Below are 19555 nucleotides of genomic sequence, written 5' to 3' on the forward strand. Positions count from 1 at the left end.
TCCCCAGAATGCAATGGTTACACGACAATTGTTTCATGTGTCAACTGTCGTGAAGGTTAACATATTTATTTAATTTGGTATAATATTTAGTGTTTCAGGCTACAAAAGAGATTTCCGCCTCGATAGTACCAATAAATAATATAGTATATCAAATGTGCATAGGAACTTTAGTTCATGCTAATGTGGCCTAAAATTATCAAGTGACGCCCAATAAATGCTGAAGTGATTGTAATATTATTTCAACCTATTGGAAGGATGCTGTTCTGTTCACCAGACAACAGCCCCTTTCGGTGGTTTTCTTTTGAGTGACAAACCACAACTAGAATGTGACTTTCAATTTGAAATGTCTCACAAATGTTTGAGGTTTTCACTACAATATTAAGCATCAATGAAAACGGACTAAAGCCCGATATTTGATGGGAACATAGTCATCCTGCCCTCTAGTGTCACCTCGAGGTCGAGGATTTGAAATGTTAAGTCCCCACGTTGGTTAATACACTACTCAAGAAAGTACGAAACACACAGGGACATTCATAGGCTGAGGTTTGGTTTATTCCTTTATTAGATGTTAAGAAAAATCCACAATGAAACAAAATAATTTTCTCAGGGTGAACATGAAATCAGAACAACACCGCTACTCGGGACAGATGAGGGAGGGGAGGGGGTTCGGGGAACAGAGAGGGAGCGGAAGGTTGAAGGAGAGTCGAGGTGGGAATGAAAAGACAAGGAAAACTCAAGTTTTCAGTGCGGGGTATGTTCTTCAGACCACAACGAAACCCAGCGACCCCGCCACAGTCGTTCTAAATGCATATACCCTCACTAAATGCATTTTCTCATTGTACGTGTTTTTTAATTTTTTTTTAATGTTTAACACGGCCTATCAAAATGGAAGAGTCAAATGGAGAAAGGTCCTTTCAACTCCCATGTAAGTGCTTTTTTTGTGACTCGGCTCCTTGCACACATTCACTCAGATTCACACGCAGTCCTGAACATTCTTCCAATCACTGATTTAACCTCACTTATATATATATATATATTTTTTTTCTTTTGAAAACCAAAATATTTAGTTAAATCCAACGTTAAAAAAAAAAGAAAACAACCAGAATGTGATGTTTGCATGCTGCATGGTTTGTTTGTGTGTTTACCTCAGGCGTCCTCTCACTCAAAAGTAATCAACATGCAAAATTAACTGAATGACTTTTCTCCGTATATTCTTGGATGTTTACATGCCGACGTATTGCATAGGACTCAGGGCTATAGAACTCCCCTCCACATTGCTGATGGAATCTACAATGGCTTTGTTATCCCCCGCCCCCCCCCCCCCCCCTAAAACTGTAGCTCGAAGTTAATGACCTCTGCGAAAATAATCTGCCAAACTCAACAAAAAAAATAAAGTTGTATGATATTCACTCCCTGTATGTACGTGCCCGGTAGTAGGTTCAGGTATCGAAATTGGGAAGGAAAAGAAAAAGAAGCACAGTCCTTCAGTCTATAATTTCTGCTCTACAACAAAAGAAAGGTTTTACACAAATGCATCAATGTCACAGGTCTGAGTGTAGAGTATGCTCATATCAAAAAATTCCTGAGTGCCGGATGACTGTCAAAGAAAGGGGACAAGACCCTGAAGTTGGATTAACTTTCGTTCAGCTACTCGGGGGGGTCCTCTGTTTTTAACTGAAGTGGCGTTGGACTGAACAAACCTATGCCTGTGCATGTACAATCTCTGCATTGTTACACAAGGAGGCCATTTCCAAAGCCACGCCTGCAATAGAGACACCCAGCAGGGAGTCTGCTCACACAGTGCCAATTAATGGAGGGATGCTTTCAGTTATCAGAGTTTTCATTCCATGCTCTGTGACCCCGAAGAAGTCATCCTGCTACCGTCCTCGTAACCGGTTTTGGAAAGATTAAAAAGTTTCTTTGTTCTATATTTACTTTAATATTACATTTCTGCCAATTGATCTCACTCCAATGCTCCAACCTGTTCCTTTAGATGGAGAGAAAAGGTCGTTTGACTTTCAAAGCACAGGTCACAGGGGGGGGGGGGCAGTCCAACCACACACACACACACACGTGTGCTTCAAATTCAAGGGCCACTGATGCGTTTGCATTTGTGTGAGCACATGTCTCTGCATACGTTTACACTTTTGAGATAAAGTTCTTGTACACTCATTTTTGAACCAGTGCCTTCACAAGTTCTGTTGCCAATACACACACACACACACACACACACACACACACACACACACACACGCACACGCACACGCAAAGTGAGAATATTTCAACAGGATATATTGTAAACCAAAAATAAACACACACCTTGTATAGAGAGAGAGAGAGAGAAAGAGAGAGAGAAACAAAAAAAAAGCATTTGTACCATAGTGTAATTATGCCATGTTTTTGGTTTTAACCTCCACCCCCGCCACTTGTTTTGTTGCACATGTGTTTAGTTGCAGCCTGGACAGCTAAGCGTCCGTCCTGTCTGCTTGGGGACAAGTGACTGAATGGATGTGTGGTAACGTGAGATTTAATACCTGTATTTCGGCTTCGGCCGTTACAGGCCCGACCACTAAGAGGTTACCGTAAAGTAAAAACTAAGCCACATTAAGCGAGACCACGATCAGGCTTAACCTTTTTTTCTTCTTTTTTTTCTTCCTTTTTTACTTCCTTTTTTACAATTTCAGCAAAAAAGAAAAGAAAAAGGTATTCATTGAGTCTGACGGTCCGGACTACAAACAAAACTAGGCTACGCCGTCTACTTATCATAGCCGTATTATTGAACTGCAGCTTCAAAAAGGGTTTTGAACATATTCATAGCACCAAATAGTCTGTACCATAGAAATTACAAGAAATTTAAACAAAGTTTCATTCAGTTGTAACACAGGTGTCTGCAGAAATGGCTGTAGTCTTTTTTTATGATGGGCCTTTAACCCAAAACATAACCTTTTTTTTTTGTCTTTCTTTGTTCTTCCAAAATAATTTTACAGCATTGCATTTCAAGTAGATTATTAGTATTTTCTTTCCAACAAAACGCCTTATGATTTCCTGGGTTTTTTTTCTTCTTTTTTTTCTTAAGGATTTTTTCTTTTGCCTCACCAACCATACTAGCTCTACTACTTTTGTAAGACTATCAGCATTCAAAAAAAATCTGACTCATTTATGATAACTTTTCACACATGGGGAATTTAGGGATATTGTGAAGAAAGCTGCACACATTCTCTACTTCACATTCAGAAAGTCATCCCAACATATTTGTTTGTTGGTTTGTTGTTTTTAAAAAAAATTAAAAATCAAATTCTAAAACAAAACAAAAAGTCAACATCCTTGTATTATTCTTTCTGAACACAAGATGGAAAGTAGAGGATGCGATAGGTCATTTCACACAACATTATGTTGAAAAAGGAGGAGTGAGACTGGCTGGACGAACACACATGCACAACCATTCAGATACCACCAACTAGCGGGATCCTAGCTCAAAAGCAAAACCGCAGGAACAGAACCGACGAGGAAAGAACTAAAGATTGTCCCTACTAGCTAACTGTGAGACTTGAATGAGGACCAGTGTACAGAAGAATCAAATGGAACAAATTCTAAAATGCACATCTGCACATTGCATCACTCAAAGACAGAACATATTTTTTGAGTTTTCCTATTTTCTCTCGCTTTTTGTTGATCCGATTGTTGATTACATAAGGTTTTAAGTTAGTAAATGAAAACCTGCAGGGATATGTGTGTTTTTTTGGGGGGGGAGGAGGGAGGGAGGGGAGTGTCAGAAATTAGCCTACATTAGGTTTTTCCAGCTCTGAGATGACCCTGAATCTTTGCTGGTAGAGGTCCAGTCACAAAAGGAGAGGTTGGTTTCCTCTCTATGACAGACGTCCTCTGCAAAACTGGAGTATTCAAATGTTGCTGCTCCCTGGAGAGACAGAGAAGTCAGGCAAAATAGTTAAGACTGTTGCACACGGAAACACTTAAAACTCCACGCTGCATCCGACCGTACTGCTGCTTCCTTCACCTCCTGCAGCTGTTGTGATTTCAAACTGACCACTTAGTGACCATAAAATGGGGATTATATTTACATAGCTCACATACTTTGGTGGCCAGAAGTCTACAGGTCTGTCAGTTGGATGTTTATGGGATACTTTGGAGCTTCTTTAGTGTGGATTGCTTGCGGTCCTTTTATTTATACTTCAATAATATGGAGATAAGTGGCAAAGGCAGTGCCCACTGTCTCTTTGTTGGTGAATATAATTCAAACAATGTCAATATTGTATATAGTAATAATAAATATTGTCTGCATGGTGCACAATTTGTCACTTTCAGACCAGTGTCCAGCCACTACAGATGTGTGCAGTACATTCTGTTGTAGTTTGTGGACCGAGGTCAATAAGTCGTATGTTGCCTACTGACGTCAACTCTTGGAACAAGTTTGCAAATACACAATGTCACTGGTTTGATGTGAATAAAAAATGGGGGAAATGCAATGTGTGCTTTTGAAGGCGGGTTTACCTGTACATTGAGATCCAGGGAAAAGGGGGGAACACAGTGTGTTCTGCCACCAGCACTCGTCTTGCTGGTTGCCAGTTCCTCCCTGTCCACTTCTATTTAACAGAGGGAACTAAACGAGACAAAGGAGAAGTGGCTAGTGAGTTTCCAGTGAACCGTTGTCAGACATCACAGGTGGAACTTTTACAGCTGACGACAGATTATGAAACACTGTGTGGTTAGGCCAGCACTTCTGTTAAAAGGTCTCACTGATCACAAAATGTTAAGAATCTTAGGAGATAATTTTAAGAAACCCTCACCTCTGGCACATCTCCAACAAAGTCATAAGCAATCCCATACTTAGGGATCTGACCTGCTGGTGCAGATAAACAGGACTGCTTTTCTCCTGAAGATTTCTCCTTCCGAACCTTGCCGACAGAAACCTCAGTCTGTCCACCTGCAGTTGATGCAGCTGCTGCCGTTTTGCAGTCTAAGCAAATCTCTTGCTCAGTGATTGGCAGGAGGGTACTGGAGCCCTCCTGTGAATCCAGAGAAGTCTGGGCACTCTTCTCCATGCCAGACTTCTTTAATCTGGGTAAGAATTTACCAGATTCCAGTTCTGACTTCCCGTAATAAGGGCCTTCGCATTCTGCGTCCTCCTCCAGAGGTTTGAGATCGGCCTGAGGATCGTCAAAGACGTCCAACGGCGCCTGGACGGGAAAAATCGTCTCGTCTTTGTCAGTCTCGGCCTCTGAATCACTCACTCCACCAGGAGATAACTCGGAGGCCGATATGGGTCTGAAATGAGTCCTGGGGGAAATGCGAATGGCCCTGTACTGCGTCCGGTTGATGCCATATATTCGTGGGTGGAAGGCTTCGTTCTCAGAGTCCGAGCAAAGAATAGATTTGGGCTTGAAGCCCGGACTGAACGAAGCCATGTCCTCAGGCTCAAAAGAACACTCAACATGGAGGACTTGAGAGAAGGGATTGTTCAGGTTGAAGGATGAGAACGGGTATTCTAAACCGTGCTCCTTACTTTGCAAGCCTCCGTAAGATCCAAGCAAATCTTCATGGAAGATGAAAGAAAATCCCTTATTCAATCCATCTCCGCCTCCTCTGATGGCCTGGTCACTCTGACCGAAGGACACAAGAGGCCTCCACAGGGGCCTGTGCCCAGGGGCAAAGCAGCTGCCAGTGTTCATGAACACATCTGTGCCAGTGATGGTAAGCATATCTGAGCTGGAAGCAGATGCAGCAGCACACTGGAGCAGGCTATCTTGGGTGTCACTTGGCGGCACGACAGCCCAATTCTTATCACCACTTAGTGTCTTCAGCTCTCCGTACACCCCTCCGAGGATGAATGATGTACTCTCCTTGTCAGAGTTCAGGTCCCAGGGCTTGGACGGAGTCATGTAATCCCCAGCACCATCTACCTTGGAGAGTTTGTTTTTGGCTAAGTCTTTCTTGCCTTCCCAAAGGTGATACTCTGACCTCTGCACCGCTTTTTTCGGAGGCCCCTGAATCGGAACTTCTTTCTCCTGCTCTTCCAGACAGCTGCAGCAGTAACCGCCTGACTCATCTGAGAATAGCCCCTCACTCGGTTGTTCTGCTCCTGGCTTTGACATTACAGATTTGTCATCCCCTATTGCCGTCCAAATGTCCTTTATTATCCCTGAGCTGTAGTCATCACTGTGTTGTTTTGTGTTGTCCGAAAACATGCCAGTGCTGTACTGTTTACTCTCATCCTTCTCCAATGCGATACCACAAATGGACTCCAATTTAGATTTTTTGGTGAGGGTCTTGTTGGACGTTGTGCTAACACTGACCTCCTCACACTTATGGCCAGAGTTTTCTTGCAAAAAATCCAAGATTTCATCCTCCAGATATGTACCAGAGAGAGGAGGGATTATACAATCAATCTCCTCGTTGCCAATTTGAGCAGCATCCTCCGCCGGAACATTTCCTTGCTCGTTGTCTGACCGAGTCTCCTCTGAATGTGACCACGGACTGCATGTTCGCGTTGAAAGGTTAGAACAGTGTTCAGTTTCGTCAAAGGCACTATTTTTGGTCCATATTAGCAAGCGAGACTGTTTATTAGAATGTGGGTCGAGACAGCTACTAGAATCTGTGTTGTTTTCGTGTCCAACGGCGAGTGAGTCGCGGGGAAAAGGAAAAGTAGGGCTGTCATACTGCAGCTCGAAAAGAGAGAAGCAGGATGAGTTCAAACCGGATGGTTCACTGGTGGCTTCAGAGATGGCTGGCTCCTCCAGATTTCCAGACAGTTTGCTCAGGGTGAATGAAACACTATCGAGGAGGGGGGAGAGTCGGATGGGGGAGTCTCCCACGAAGCTTTCTCCTTCTATATCTTCTGAAGTAGATGGCGAATAACATCCCCACACTTGAGCCATGCTTTCAAGATCCTCCATTAAGAATCCAAAGGATCCTGGAGCTTCCTGTGAGTCTGCCCGTATTGCACTTTTCCCTTGCTGATCAAGGCCATCTAACACTAAACAACATTCTGCCTCTACGTCTCCTTGCTCTTTGCTTTTTTGTCGAATCATGCTTAAGATCCGACTCTCTTGTATAGAGTCTGAGGCACTAGTATCCAATATGGATTGATAAATGTCAACTTCATAGAAGTGAGTGAATTCAGACAGATGCTTGTCATCTAAATCTCTACTATCCTCTGGCTGAGGGCAGCTTGAGGTCCCGGTGAGTTCAACAGTTTCATCTTCTGCGTCGCCAGGCCCTTCCACAAAGTGCCCATCCACAAACGAGCCTGCTGCTAGGTATGCTCTCTGGTAGCTCTCATTGGCAATGCAGATTCCCTGGATTCTCTCCGGCAGCCTCATGTCGGTTGACAAAGCAAAGCCATCAGGAGAGTCTACCTTGTTTCGATATTTTGTTTCCAGCTTGCTTTGTCTGCTGCTGAAAGGTACAAAATACTCTGTGATGGGCTCAGTGTACCAAAGTGGCTCCTCCATGTATTCTTTTTCGTTTCTGGCCTCAGCTTCGGACTCTTTTGCCTCCTTCCAGCCTGGGTCTTTACGAATCTCCTTCAGAGGTTTCTTCCCCTTTTTGTAAAGCTGTGGTTGTTTGGCAGCGCCTCCAGTGGCGCTGCTACTGCTCCCTCCCGTGATTCTTCGCTCCTCTTTGTCGATTACCTTCACCTGCCCGCTGTTGCGTGTTCTCTTGTTTTTTGCAGCCTCCCTGGATTTGTGCCTAATTCTAACTGCTTTGCTTCTTGATGACTTCAAGTCACCCTGGTTCCCACTTGAGCTTGAGCCCGCCTCGCTAGAGCCAGAAGACCAGGATCTGGGTCGGTATTTTCCCTCAGATCGGTGTCTCGCCTGTCTCTTCGAGTGGACGGTAGCTTTCTCCTCCGCTGCTGCACCACCACCACCATGGTATCTGTTTTCTTTCTCCTTCTTGCTTCGTCGCTGCTGGCCTCTTTCGTTGGTCACAGTAGTGATGGTGCCACAGGCTTCAAGGTTTCCCTCCTTTGCGGTCTCACCTTCACTGTTGCAATCTTTTGGGGAAGAGGTGTCTGTGCTGGTCTGTGGGGCTGCGGAGGATGATGAACTTGAGTATGTACAGGCCTTAGCCTTGTTCCACACCGTCATGATCTCTTGGAGACAAACAGGTTTCTCTGACAAAGGAGGAAAGGCTTCATAATACCTGCAGTCACAACAGACAGAGAGACAACTTGATTGAAAGGCAGTCATAGCATTAGAGTTCAAACAGCTGATACGTTTTGTAAATACATATGTATAGATCCACAATATCCATGTTGTAGCTTACATTTCCACCTGGTCCTTTGAAGAGGGGGACTCAGCTCGCTCGGGAGACTGAGAGCCATCAGATTTATTTTTTATCTGTTTTTCCTCTGTAAAAAGTATTGAACATCAATACATCTTATTAGAGCATATATTATTCCACTACTTTCCTTTTTCTTTTCTAATCAAAAAGTTTAAAATGTGATGATAAAGGGTATTAACCTTTCTGTTTGTTTTGGATGTCCTTTAGTTTAGAGCAAAGCTCTTCAACCAGGCTCTCAATTCCAGAGTTCTGCACAAATGAGAAAGAGAAGAAACAGATTTTATGAACTCAATATTATATATTAACAGCTGATATAAACGTCATCACATGATGTTCTCATATACTTGTGAACATGACAAATAGGGATGCACAACTCCGACACTGATAGTAAAACCTGGACTTTGAGTATGAGCTGTACATTGTACCGATCTGAAACCAGTGTTTAATACGCTGTATACCTCACTGGAAGTGAGTTGGATCATTCTTTTATTTGTGAGGCGACATCAGACTTCAATATTGCTTTTCTAACTTTGTCAAATTAAATGTAACAAATAAATAAATAAATATATTAAATTTGATGTAAATTTACTGAATTGTTATTATTAACAGGAATTACAATTCAAGTGGAAAACCCTTTTTAATGCATCAACAAATTAAACAGGAATTAAAAAGCAACTTGGGTCAATGTTTTTTTTAAAAGGACACTTCAAAATGCAGACAGGAGGAACCGGGGATTGAACTGTCAGTTTAGTGATTAAAGGACAGACCGCACTACCTCCTGAGCCACAGCAGCACTCTGGTCAATATCATGGTACAGGTACTATATTATAGTTATATATTGTAATGATCAGTTGACATGACAAAATCATGCTCAGAGATTTTTTGGGGACACCTTGGCCCAAATACAAAAGAATATTTCTTTTCTTACTCCAAAACAACATGAGTAACAAGATCCAGTAGCCTTAGGTAAGACTGCCGTTTTCAAAAACTATGTTTACAAAAAGCTACATTGACCCCTAAAGTGACCCAAAAGAAAGAATGAAAGGTATGAGTCAAGCCAGTTGACTTGTGAGAGCTTAGGCATTATTGACCATGACCGTGCTATATTTAGCTATGGTGCAACAATGCTTTAAAAGAAATAATAAAAAAATATTTGTTTTAACAGCTAAGCAACAGTACAAGTGATTGCCTCACTACGTTTTGAAACACTGAAGGTTTACTACATATCCTGTTTAACTTAGTTCCCTCTCACATTGAGCAGGAAGATGCCTGAAAAACAAATAAACACAAGCTTAGATCAAGTAGGCCGTGTCGAAGCGAATGGCCACAAAACAAATCACATGAGAAACATAGCTGCTCCTCATGACCAGCCCACTTTAGCTCACTTGTTCCCTGTTCATTAATAATAAAAATAATATTCCTTACCATATCACCACATGAAAAGTTAAGCAAAGTTTTCTCCTGCCCTGTGTTTCCGCTTGCATCATTGTGCTAATGCCGGTCAGCTGACAGCCGACCGACTACGCTGCTCACTGCTGCAATTCTCAGCAGCGTGTGCTGGTTAAAAAATAGACTGCAGAATCCAGTCCCCGGAGAGGAGCTCAACACCCCTCCTTTTGCCTTGCAGACCCTGCCCCCCCCACCCTCCAGCTTAATAGTGTGTCATTCTCAACTAAATCACACCTCCCTTACTACTGCTGGCCACAGACAAAAATGTCAGTGAATCTCTCTGTAGCTTTTTAAGTCACACAAAAGGTTCTTGAATGCAGGCATTATAAGTGATGATAGCATTAGATTTATGTCAAAAAACAACTTTGAAATACTGACCTTATTATAACCTTTCTAATGAAGACTAACTGAAGGTATGGCCACTAAGGAAAATGAGGTGACGATGCATGGGCAATGAAGATCTTCCCTTGTTCAATGCTTCAGCGTCGCACATTGACATAGCTTTATTCAGTGTCTATTCACCGTGATTTATGCAATTCATATCTGCATGACTGCACCATAACAAACAAGGAATACTCCTGCAAAATGTTCCTCACAAGCCTCTGTACAGTTTCATATAAGATGAGTCAGGTCAAACTGCTCCTGCTTCAATGCATGAGTAATGAGTCGTTTGCATACCTCCGAAGCCAAAGTGATTCAAGCTAACTATTATTTTACACTACAGAAAGGGTCAGGCTGAGTGGTAATGATGCTTACTTCATCAGATGCAGAGCGGAGGCATTGCACAGCAGCTTGCTTCTTCATTTCCTCAAGACTCAGGTCGATCCCTCCTTTCTTCTTGCTCTTGCCCCATTTCTTCCCAGTTCCCTTCTCCCAGCCCAAGAAGATGTCGTTTTCCTTTTGCACAAACCGTGAACAGTCAGTCACAGAAGACTAATGAGTGTTTAAAAGTGAAAAAAAGCAGAAATAGATTACAAAAATGATATGATAAATTATTATCAACACGTCTATACAAGCTTTATACCATGACCATTATCACACAAACACGACAAACTTGCATATAGCCCTTTTCACACACTGTGGGATCGTTATTCTGCCTCACCGTTCTGTATTAAAAAAAAAAAGGTACAAACACGTCATAAGGGGGTGGGGGGGACAGAGTTGCTCCGCTATTAAGTTGGCGGCGGAGGTAGTCACAGAGCCGAGACGACGGCCGTGTAAAAGCGGTGGCCTGTACGGTGGAACTACATGCACACACACACACACACACACACACATTAGACGCCAGCGCTGTTGTGTTACACATCGCGACCTGTTTTGCTCCCGGAATGCCAACATGCCATCTAAGAATGACACACTGGGGTGACATCGCTGCTTGGTTCAGTGTAAAAGAGCAAAGCCGTCGTAATTGCGGATCTTCTTTACCTCGTTATGGTGAAATCTCTGTGTGAAATGGGCTTATGTCAGTTTAGTGCTGTGATGTGAAAGAAAAGCTTGATGTCTTCCTCTAAAGAGGCCATGATATTGACACACAAACTTCCCTTCCTGAATAAAGCCCACTGTCCACTCATTTGACAACGCAAACAATGATGAACAATAATTTTTGAAACTTTTTGACTAGACTAGGAACTTATATTTAAGGTTGTGAGAGCCTACCTGGTCCTGCAGGTCATAGTCGTAACTGTCATGCAGGAGAAGGCTGAGGACGTAGCGGGTGTAAATCATGGCATCAATCCCGCACTTCTCAAGCTCCTGGCCAAGCCAGCTTTGTACTGGACCCAGCGACTGGAACAGGGACATCTCTGAGGCAGGCAGGGGGCCCACGAGGGGGTAGGGGCAAGAGAGGTTTTCAGGAGGAGCAGGACCGTCTGAATTGGTGCTCACTGGACGCATGGGACCTCAGGTGTTGGCCATTCTCAGGTGAAGCAGCATTGTGATGGGTAGTTACTGTAGGGTGGTCGGTGGAGAAGGGTACAGAGAGAGGACGAGGCAGAAGCTTGGGTAGAAGGGGCAGTCACTCCAGCAGGACGCACTGAAGGGGCTCTACATGGGGAGGCATGTAGGATGTTTTTTTATTATTATTGCTTTGAGCAAAAAGGTGATTTTATTCGTCAGGCATGGCTTGTGCTGCTGATGGATCTCAGCTGCTGAGCAAAACACGGAACGTGTTTGCGTCTCAGTCGGAAGGGTCCATTTTGGTGCTTCGTCTTACTTCACCGGCACAACCTGAAACAGAGCAAATAAGTATCAGCTACACTGCGGTATAATGCAAGCGCTTGAACAAAATAAATAATAAGTTATAGTCTAAAACCTTACACACAACCCCGACACAGAACCAAACAGCAAGAATCAATGTGTCTTCGTATAAAAGAATGCATGACGGGATGATTACAATTATATTTTCCATGATTTAAAAAAATTAGACAAATGTTAATACAGAGCCTACCACAGCATATACATTGTTTTCCTTCTCCCAAATGATGTAGCTTGACTGTTCATAGCCTTAATGGGCTCCTGAGAGACCATGAGCTCCATACATAATGTAGACTGCAGTCACAATCATGATCAGGCATTATGGTGAATAGGTCCTCTTTAAAGTGAGCAACGGGTTAACGAGCGTTATTAAAGTTTGAATGTGTAATGACCCTCCTGTTAGACATGCAATGCAACACAAGAAAGTGAAAGTGCAAGTGGTCACTATCGCGTCATTTGAAACACCTGGATGACAGCCAGGCTTTATAAAACTCCTACAATCAGGACGCACCACGTATTCCCTTCCATAAAACCTGCATAGTTTCAATTGTGGGCAATAAAATCAAATACGTCCTGGATGACATGACAAAACAAGAACCAGCAAACTCGAGCAGTTGGGTATAACAGTGGCCAATGAGCAGGGGGACACTTGCTGTCAAGTGCATGTGTTCCGTACGGCAGCAGCGGATTAGGGAACCGACGTGAAGAGCAAATGGAGGCTGCGCCAATTTGATTGGCTGGGCCGGCCGTCACTCATCAGTTAGATATTAAAGACTAACCATAAAGACGTCAAAGGGGCAATAGTTTAGTCGCATGCAACCACACTGTTTCAGCAGTTATAATCCTTTCGTAGAAGAATACTGTCAGTTCAATAAATACAGATGGACGACAGCTAAAAGGTTAGCTAGTTTTCTCGCTGATGCCAAATATGGCTGACCATCTTCTATAACCCAGCTGTTCCTTGTACGCACACTAGCTCCGACAGCTAACGCTAGCACCCGACTGCACCGTCCACATACAAACTTTAGCATACAACCCACAATTTAATGCGATTTATATGACACCAAAAGGAACGAAATAATACAGTATGTGTACCTTCGTTGTGGATTACTGTCACTGACATGAGCATTATGTTGCCCGGACTATGTAACGTTAGTGCAGCAACGCGACCACAGAACAGCCAGGCTTTATGTTTAAGATAAAGTCACGTTATCGGTGTCATCGGTATGATGATTGATCGCAGAGTGGGCGAATAGGTGACGGCTGTCGTGTCAACTAGCGTTGTTCTGACTCGGTATTAACCTCGGTTAGCCGGCGTCACTTTGCAGTCAAACTGCAAGGTTAGCTGGACTACCGACCTTTAACGTGAGCTAATGAGCTAAGTTAGCCAAGTCAGTGAGAGCTAACGTTACAGAGAGCTGTCATTGGACAGTTTATTATCATTACGTAAATACGTTCAAAGTTAACGGTACTTAACACGCATGATTTGAGTTAGACGGGATAAGTGACCTTATTAATGTTATGCTAATCACGATATAGTTTATAAACAGTGACATTAGAGCCCGGACGGTTCTTCGTTAAATAGTTAACAGTTAACGTTAGCTAGCCAGCAGCAACACGTTTACGTGAGGCCATGTCTCAACTTTCAGTCGGAAACGGAGCTAAAGTCAGTACAATATTTCAGAGGCGTCCGATTTACAGCCAAATTAACGCTAGCTAACGTTAGCTTTCACGCAGGCTTGTTGTTGTGACCGAGGGGAGGAGGAGCGGCTGCCCCGGCAGGCTAACGTTGCCCGAGCACTGTCAGACGTTTCCCTTCAAAATATAGCTACGCCATATCGTCACACAGCGAAAGAGTAAGGTGCCGACACACTAAACGGGGACAAAAAACACCACAGAGCGACCAGAAACCTGCCGGCCGGGTTGCCTACCTGCCGTGGGCTGAAGTAACGAAGAGCGGCGAAAGGGGAGCGGCTATTTCTCTCCCGCTGCCGTTCCGAGCTCGAGCTCTGGAATCCGCTGCGGTAGCATCGCGTATCATGGACGCCGACAGAAATGGCGCTGTTTTCACATCCAGTGCTTCCTTAACAGCGTTAAGGAAACCGGCGACATTTCGGCTCGAGCTAGCGGAAGGTCATTCGTCAATGACGCTTAATACCCAGAACCATAATGTCCGCTAACGAAAATCCTGTTTCATTCAGGGAAGGACTCCTGAGTGCGCCACCCTCCGCGTTCGTATCTAGGCAACAAGGCAAACCTCTGCCGTCCTATTCATATAGGCTTGATTCCTCCGCTAGGGTATTGCATCAGAAGCCCAAATAGTACTTTGCATTTATACTCAAACTGAAGACAAATGAGGAATGACATTGAGGAGATTAAACTCGGTTTTGAAAATGTAATTAGTGAATAAATCATCGCTCGACACACAAACACAAATAACTATTGTCTCGTAAACATAAATAAATAAATATGTATGTCTCCAAAATACACATTACAATATGGTTACAGTTTATCAAAATCGTTTTGTTTTTTATTAGTGTCATTATTATTTACTCGACAATGTGTTTTCATATAATGTAAATTATGCTTCATAACAACAGAGTACATATGTTATCAACATAATCAACACAATTTATAAATTAAGCCACAGCAGAATTAACATTTCTGTGCAATTTTGCCAATTGAATACAGCTTTGAGTTTTCAATCTCTTGCAGAAGCTTAACCAGTAATAATTGTCCTAAAAAAAATGCCACTTTTGACAAAGCAACCATCCATAAACTGATTTAAGTCGTCTGTAGCCGATCAGTTTATCAGTTTATGTATAGTTGCTTTGTCAAAAGTGGCATGTGGTCATCCCGCAACCACAAGGTACCCGGTTTGAGCCCCGCTCTCCCAACAGTTGCATGTCAAAGTGTCCTTGAGCAAGACACTGAACCCCCAGTTGCTCCCTGGGCGCTTCACTGCAGCCCACTGCTCCTTAATAACTAAGGATGGGTCGAATGCAAAACATTTCCCCACTGAGGGATTAATAAAATTGTACATAAACAAAAAGATTAAGATTGATCAATCTGTTATATTTTAATACAGTTTATACAAGCACCTTCCCTCTGTTGGAAATTGTACTTTCCAAGGTATTGCTTCTTTTTACTTTAAATAATTTAGTATCACCAGGGCCTTCTATTCTTTATTATGAACCACTGTTTGGTTAAAGCAAAGAATTGCAGCTTTCATATCCAAGCAATACCATTGCTAATTGTAATAATCAAAAAGCCTCTCTCGCTCTCTTGGCCTCCTCTTGGTTGCCACTAACCACGAAGAGTGTACGATGTATGTTGGGGGCAGATGCTCATTCTTTAGATGGAGCATCTGCCCCGGATCAAAGGTCCATCGTGTGGCACACTTCATGTGCCCTCTGGCGCCTGGGGTTGTGACCTCTGGGACGAAATGAGCAAAAGCCTATAGACCAGCTGTACACTCCTGCCAATACACACACACACACACACACACACACACACACACACACACACACACACACACACACACACACACACACACACACACAAACATGCTTCATAAACAGATGTAATTACCTTTAAGTGTATGTGGGGTTAGGAGAGAGAGCAAAAGAGGTCAAGACAGGAGTGTGTCGAGTTTGTGTGTGCGTAAAACTAAATTTCCCAAGGCCCCTCAGAGCCAGTCAACAAACTAATTATGAGTTTGGCTTTTGATCCTTATCGGAAGCCAGAGCAGTGCAGCCAAAGGCCAAACACAAATGGACTCTGCAACCCCCGAGACCTGATCAATGAGGAAGTTGTGCTGGTTTTCACCCCCATCCTGCCGCTATGCACTGACAGCTTTCTCATTTACCAGCTTTAACTGAAAGTCAATGTGGAGCAGATGGCGCAGTTAAAAGATGCCTCATAATCCTCTCTCACGAAGAGGGTTAGGGAGAGGGGGGGATGGGGTGGCGTAAGGGGTGATTTCACTCAGAGATTGTGAAAGTTTCTCACAAAGCTTTATTGTTGCTTTCCGCCTTAACAGCGAGTTCACAGAGCCGTCTGAGGTGAAGCTGGTTATCATCCACAAGGTGGGTCATTGAGGTAAACCCTTCATTAGTCACAGCTCACAAGCGAGATAAACAGACATGTAAACTGTACACGCAAACTTGTTTACGTTGTCTCAGGGTTCGGTTTTCCGTCGAGGACCAATTAACGTACATATGAGGTAAAAAGCAACCTGTTTTGGTGGTGAAACCCGCTAATCTCAACACAGTTACCCTTATGACCAGGAAAAAACTCAACAGCAATGTCTCCTTCCATAAAATCATGACCAGGGGACTCATGATAATCCACAGTCCTCGCTGTGAGCAGTTTCACGTAGGAACTATTTTTCTGTCTACCGAACCACACCCACCAACCGTATCGCCGTGCAGAAGCGAGCGTGTGTTGGCGAGCTCCGGTTAGCTCAGTCGAGAAGGCCTCTCGCGCTTCTTCCATTTTTCTGTTTTTTAAACAAGCGTTTAATTCAGACTATACAAATGAATACCGTGTTTTCCACCTGATGACGCAACTCACTCATCATCCTCACCTATATTTAGACAGTCACATGTCAGGATTCATCAGAGGAACTGATGCAATACATGTGGCAAAACAATGTTACGACTCCCCTGTTACATTGACACGCTTCTTGCGAAACTAATCCTTCTAGATCTTATTGAATGGAAATACTTCCCTTTGAAGTGATCAATCGCAGCTTGAGCCAATAATCAAAGAGACCAATAAGGATATTTGTGTAAGGAACAACTCCTGCCCCAAGCAAAGCCCTATGACTTTGGTTCCTCTTGCTTGTCTCCAAAGTTGTTTACCACGTCTGCTCTCTGTCTGGACTCACACCCAGACTGATGTAACAGTGACTTGCCTGCCTGAGTGATGTTTTGTTCCCTGTGTTTCGCGGTGGCACAGTGCTTCCACCAGCCCTCAGCCAGTATACCATACCTCCCCTCAGGCCATTCAGAAAGGTAAATAAAATTGTAGATCGGCGTATGTATTTCATCTGTAGTGCTGACAATCTGGTCCCCTCTTCTTTTTATTATAGTCATACTGCATCCTGCAGAGATACCTGGAGAGAGCCGAAACAGAGAGATGCAGTTGTGTGTTAGATTGTGCATGAATTGTATGTAATGAAGCTCAGTATAAGAGTTGATCCATGTTGTGGATTTTCATGCGTACCTTTTTGCAATTCTTGACTCATTCGCAACCAGGGTCTGTGGTGAAGGGGCACACTGCGGGACTTCTGTCTCCGTGTTGCACATGACCCTTATCAACAGGATCTCTTTCACTCCTCTGTGGTCTTGGCAATGCTGATAAGAAATCACACGGTGACACGGTGCACCAGCAGAACGGTTTGTTCCACCAGCGGCCGCCAAGTGACAGATATACTGTGTCCACTCATGTCAACTTCAGCGGTAAACGATCATGATTCAAAGTAAACTCGTTGGCACGTGATCTAAAGAGGCTGATCAATTGTTAACTCATGCAGAGAGATTGATCAGTGGGCTGGTCGATAGGGATCAGTCGGTCTGGCGGCTTGGGGTCATTGGCCTCACATTACAATCACACGTCAAAGCAGCACCCCATCGGGACTAACAGCGGACATTACACAACCCAGGTCAAACATGTGTTCATTGTCATCATTTGATGAGGCGATTATTGACTGTTGAGTGAAGGTAAAATAAGATAAGATAAGATAATCCTTTATTAATCCCTCAGTGGGGAAATTACAGGATTACAGCAGGTGAAAGCAGGTGAAAGGGCATTTGCTTGTTTTAGTAATGACCTAACTCGGAGGATTTAAACAACTGATCGACCGAACAGCTGATGCCAAACCTCATGCGATGAAAAAAGCGCATTGGTAACATTAAAGAATTTCTATGGGTCAAATGGCTTCGGCTGAATTCTGACATGGCGCTGACGTAAGGCAGAGATACTGTCGCTCTGACAGTGTGTAAATGAGTCTGTGCCGAAGAACGTTTCTAGGGCTGCTGGCGATAAAGAAGGACAAAGTCTCCCTGTCATGTGCTTCACTGTGTGTGTGTGTGTGTGTGTGTGTGTGTGTGAATAAGGGAATAAGACAGAGAGCAGGCCTGTTTGCATCAGGACGGTGCACAAACTGGCTTGTTTTACTTACGTCACAGTCAAGTGGCCGTAAAAGCGTGTAAATGTGTATTACATCACGCCGTCACAGCCGATACACTGAGAGCCTGTTATCAGCACATGCATGGCTGGGCTCTCAATGCAAATAGCATGTCCTCACAGCCCTCTGTTAACCTGTCTGCACTTCTGCAGTAATGAATGGTTACTGAGAGGGCTTTCGATGGGTTTACAAAGGGCTCCCAGTCAGACAGTTTTGTTTCCTGTCTGCCTCTCTCTATGATCAGAGCCTGAACAGTTTGAGGGAATTTAAAGGAACAGAAACCAACAGCCTAGCAATGAATGTATCCTACTAACAACTATTGTCTGCACATCCAAAGGTTTCACATATTCTTGTGATCATCTAGACTGAGATGAATTTGCTCATTTGAATTTTGAAATGTTCTTAAACTTCCTCTTCGCCATTTGAGGGGAACAAAAAAGCAAAGAAGTCACACATTGGGCCAGATAGTAGAAAGATGTATTGTTATTCCACGTTCCTGCACAAGGATCCCCAACGCCCCACAAGCCTGCTTGTCATCTTTGTAGGTCAAAGGTGACGGTGCTGACGCTACTGGCTGGTATGAATTTGGGCCGTTTTTGTGTGTCATTCCCCTCACTATTAGACTTTAGAGACTTTAAGAGCTTCTCTGTCCTCTTTATAAAGACAGCACATGTAATCTTATTAGTCACACATTTCAAATTTAAAAAGAAAAGATGTCTGGTGGTACTGCGTTCAGAGGACATTTCATTTAGCTGACGCTTTTATCCAAAGCGACTACAGCGTAGACACAGCTAGAGGGAGCAATTCTGGGTTAAGTGTCTTACTTGAGGACACATTGACTAAGGGGGGGGAGGCCGTGAGCGGGGACCGAACCACCGATCCTCTGAATGAAAGACAGACCTGCTAACCACTGACCCACAGTCATACTGTACAGTCATCAGATGACATGATACTGTTCGGCAGAGACAGAGACAGAAATGGCCTCTGTGGCACTCAGTTGAAAAGAATGCTTGCTATGCGAGACTATGTTGTACAAGCCCTGATGATTGTTTATTAGTTGGTCCACGGACCTCCACTTCACACACAACAGGCCTTTCTTGGGAGACAGGTTTTTAGGAAAAAGGTTGTGACGTGCCCATCAACCCAGCCTTTGTTTGTCAAATGCTCCTCCCGTGTTCTCCTCTTTTGCATAGCAAAATTAATGCTTACGTTATTCCAGTCATGCAGAGACTAACTCAGCAACTATTTCTGGTATTAAGAGACGTCTCACAGGGTTTTGACTGTAATTTAAAAAGGGCCATTCAACTGATTTTGAAATTAACCCAAATCACCCGACAGACCTGACGATGGAGTTTG

General features: G+C 43.6%; 1 protein-coding gene across 2 annotated transcripts; it reads right to left on the reverse strand.

Moving 5' to 3' along the window:
• Window positions 1–539: 539 nt before the first annotated feature.
• kiaa0232 (KIAA0232 ortholog) lies at window positions 540–14278 on the reverse strand. Of its 2 annotated transcripts, none has more exons than XM_034556566.1 (8): window positions 13938–14243; window positions 11410–11979; window positions 10510–10686; window positions 8484–8553; window positions 8287–8371; window positions 4806–8163; window positions 4510–4618; window positions 540–3916 (listed from the first exon to the last, which is right to left on the reverse strand). In XM_034556566.1, exons 2-8 carry the CDS (start codon window positions 11644–11646, stop codon window positions 3900–3902), a joined length of 4053 nt encoding a protein of 1350 aa, XP_034412457.1. In that variant the 5' UTR covers window positions 11647–11979; window positions 13938–14243; the 3' UTR covers window positions 540–3899. The 2 variants fall into 2 exon arrangements, with proteins under 2 accessions (XP_034412457.1, XP_034412458.1); XM_034556567.1 differs by having other exon boundaries at window positions 3735–3916; window positions 10510–10650; window positions 13938–14278.
• Window positions 14279–19555: the final 5277 nt, after the last annotated feature.

The sequence above is a fragment of the Cyclopterus lumpus genome, chromosome 18, assembly GCF_009769545.1.
Source record: "Cyclopterus lumpus isolate fCycLum1 chromosome 18, fCycLum1.pri, whole genome shotgun sequence".
NCBI classification, from domain to species: Eukaryota; Metazoa; Chordata; class Actinopteri; order Perciformes; family Cyclopteridae; genus Cyclopterus; species Cyclopterus lumpus.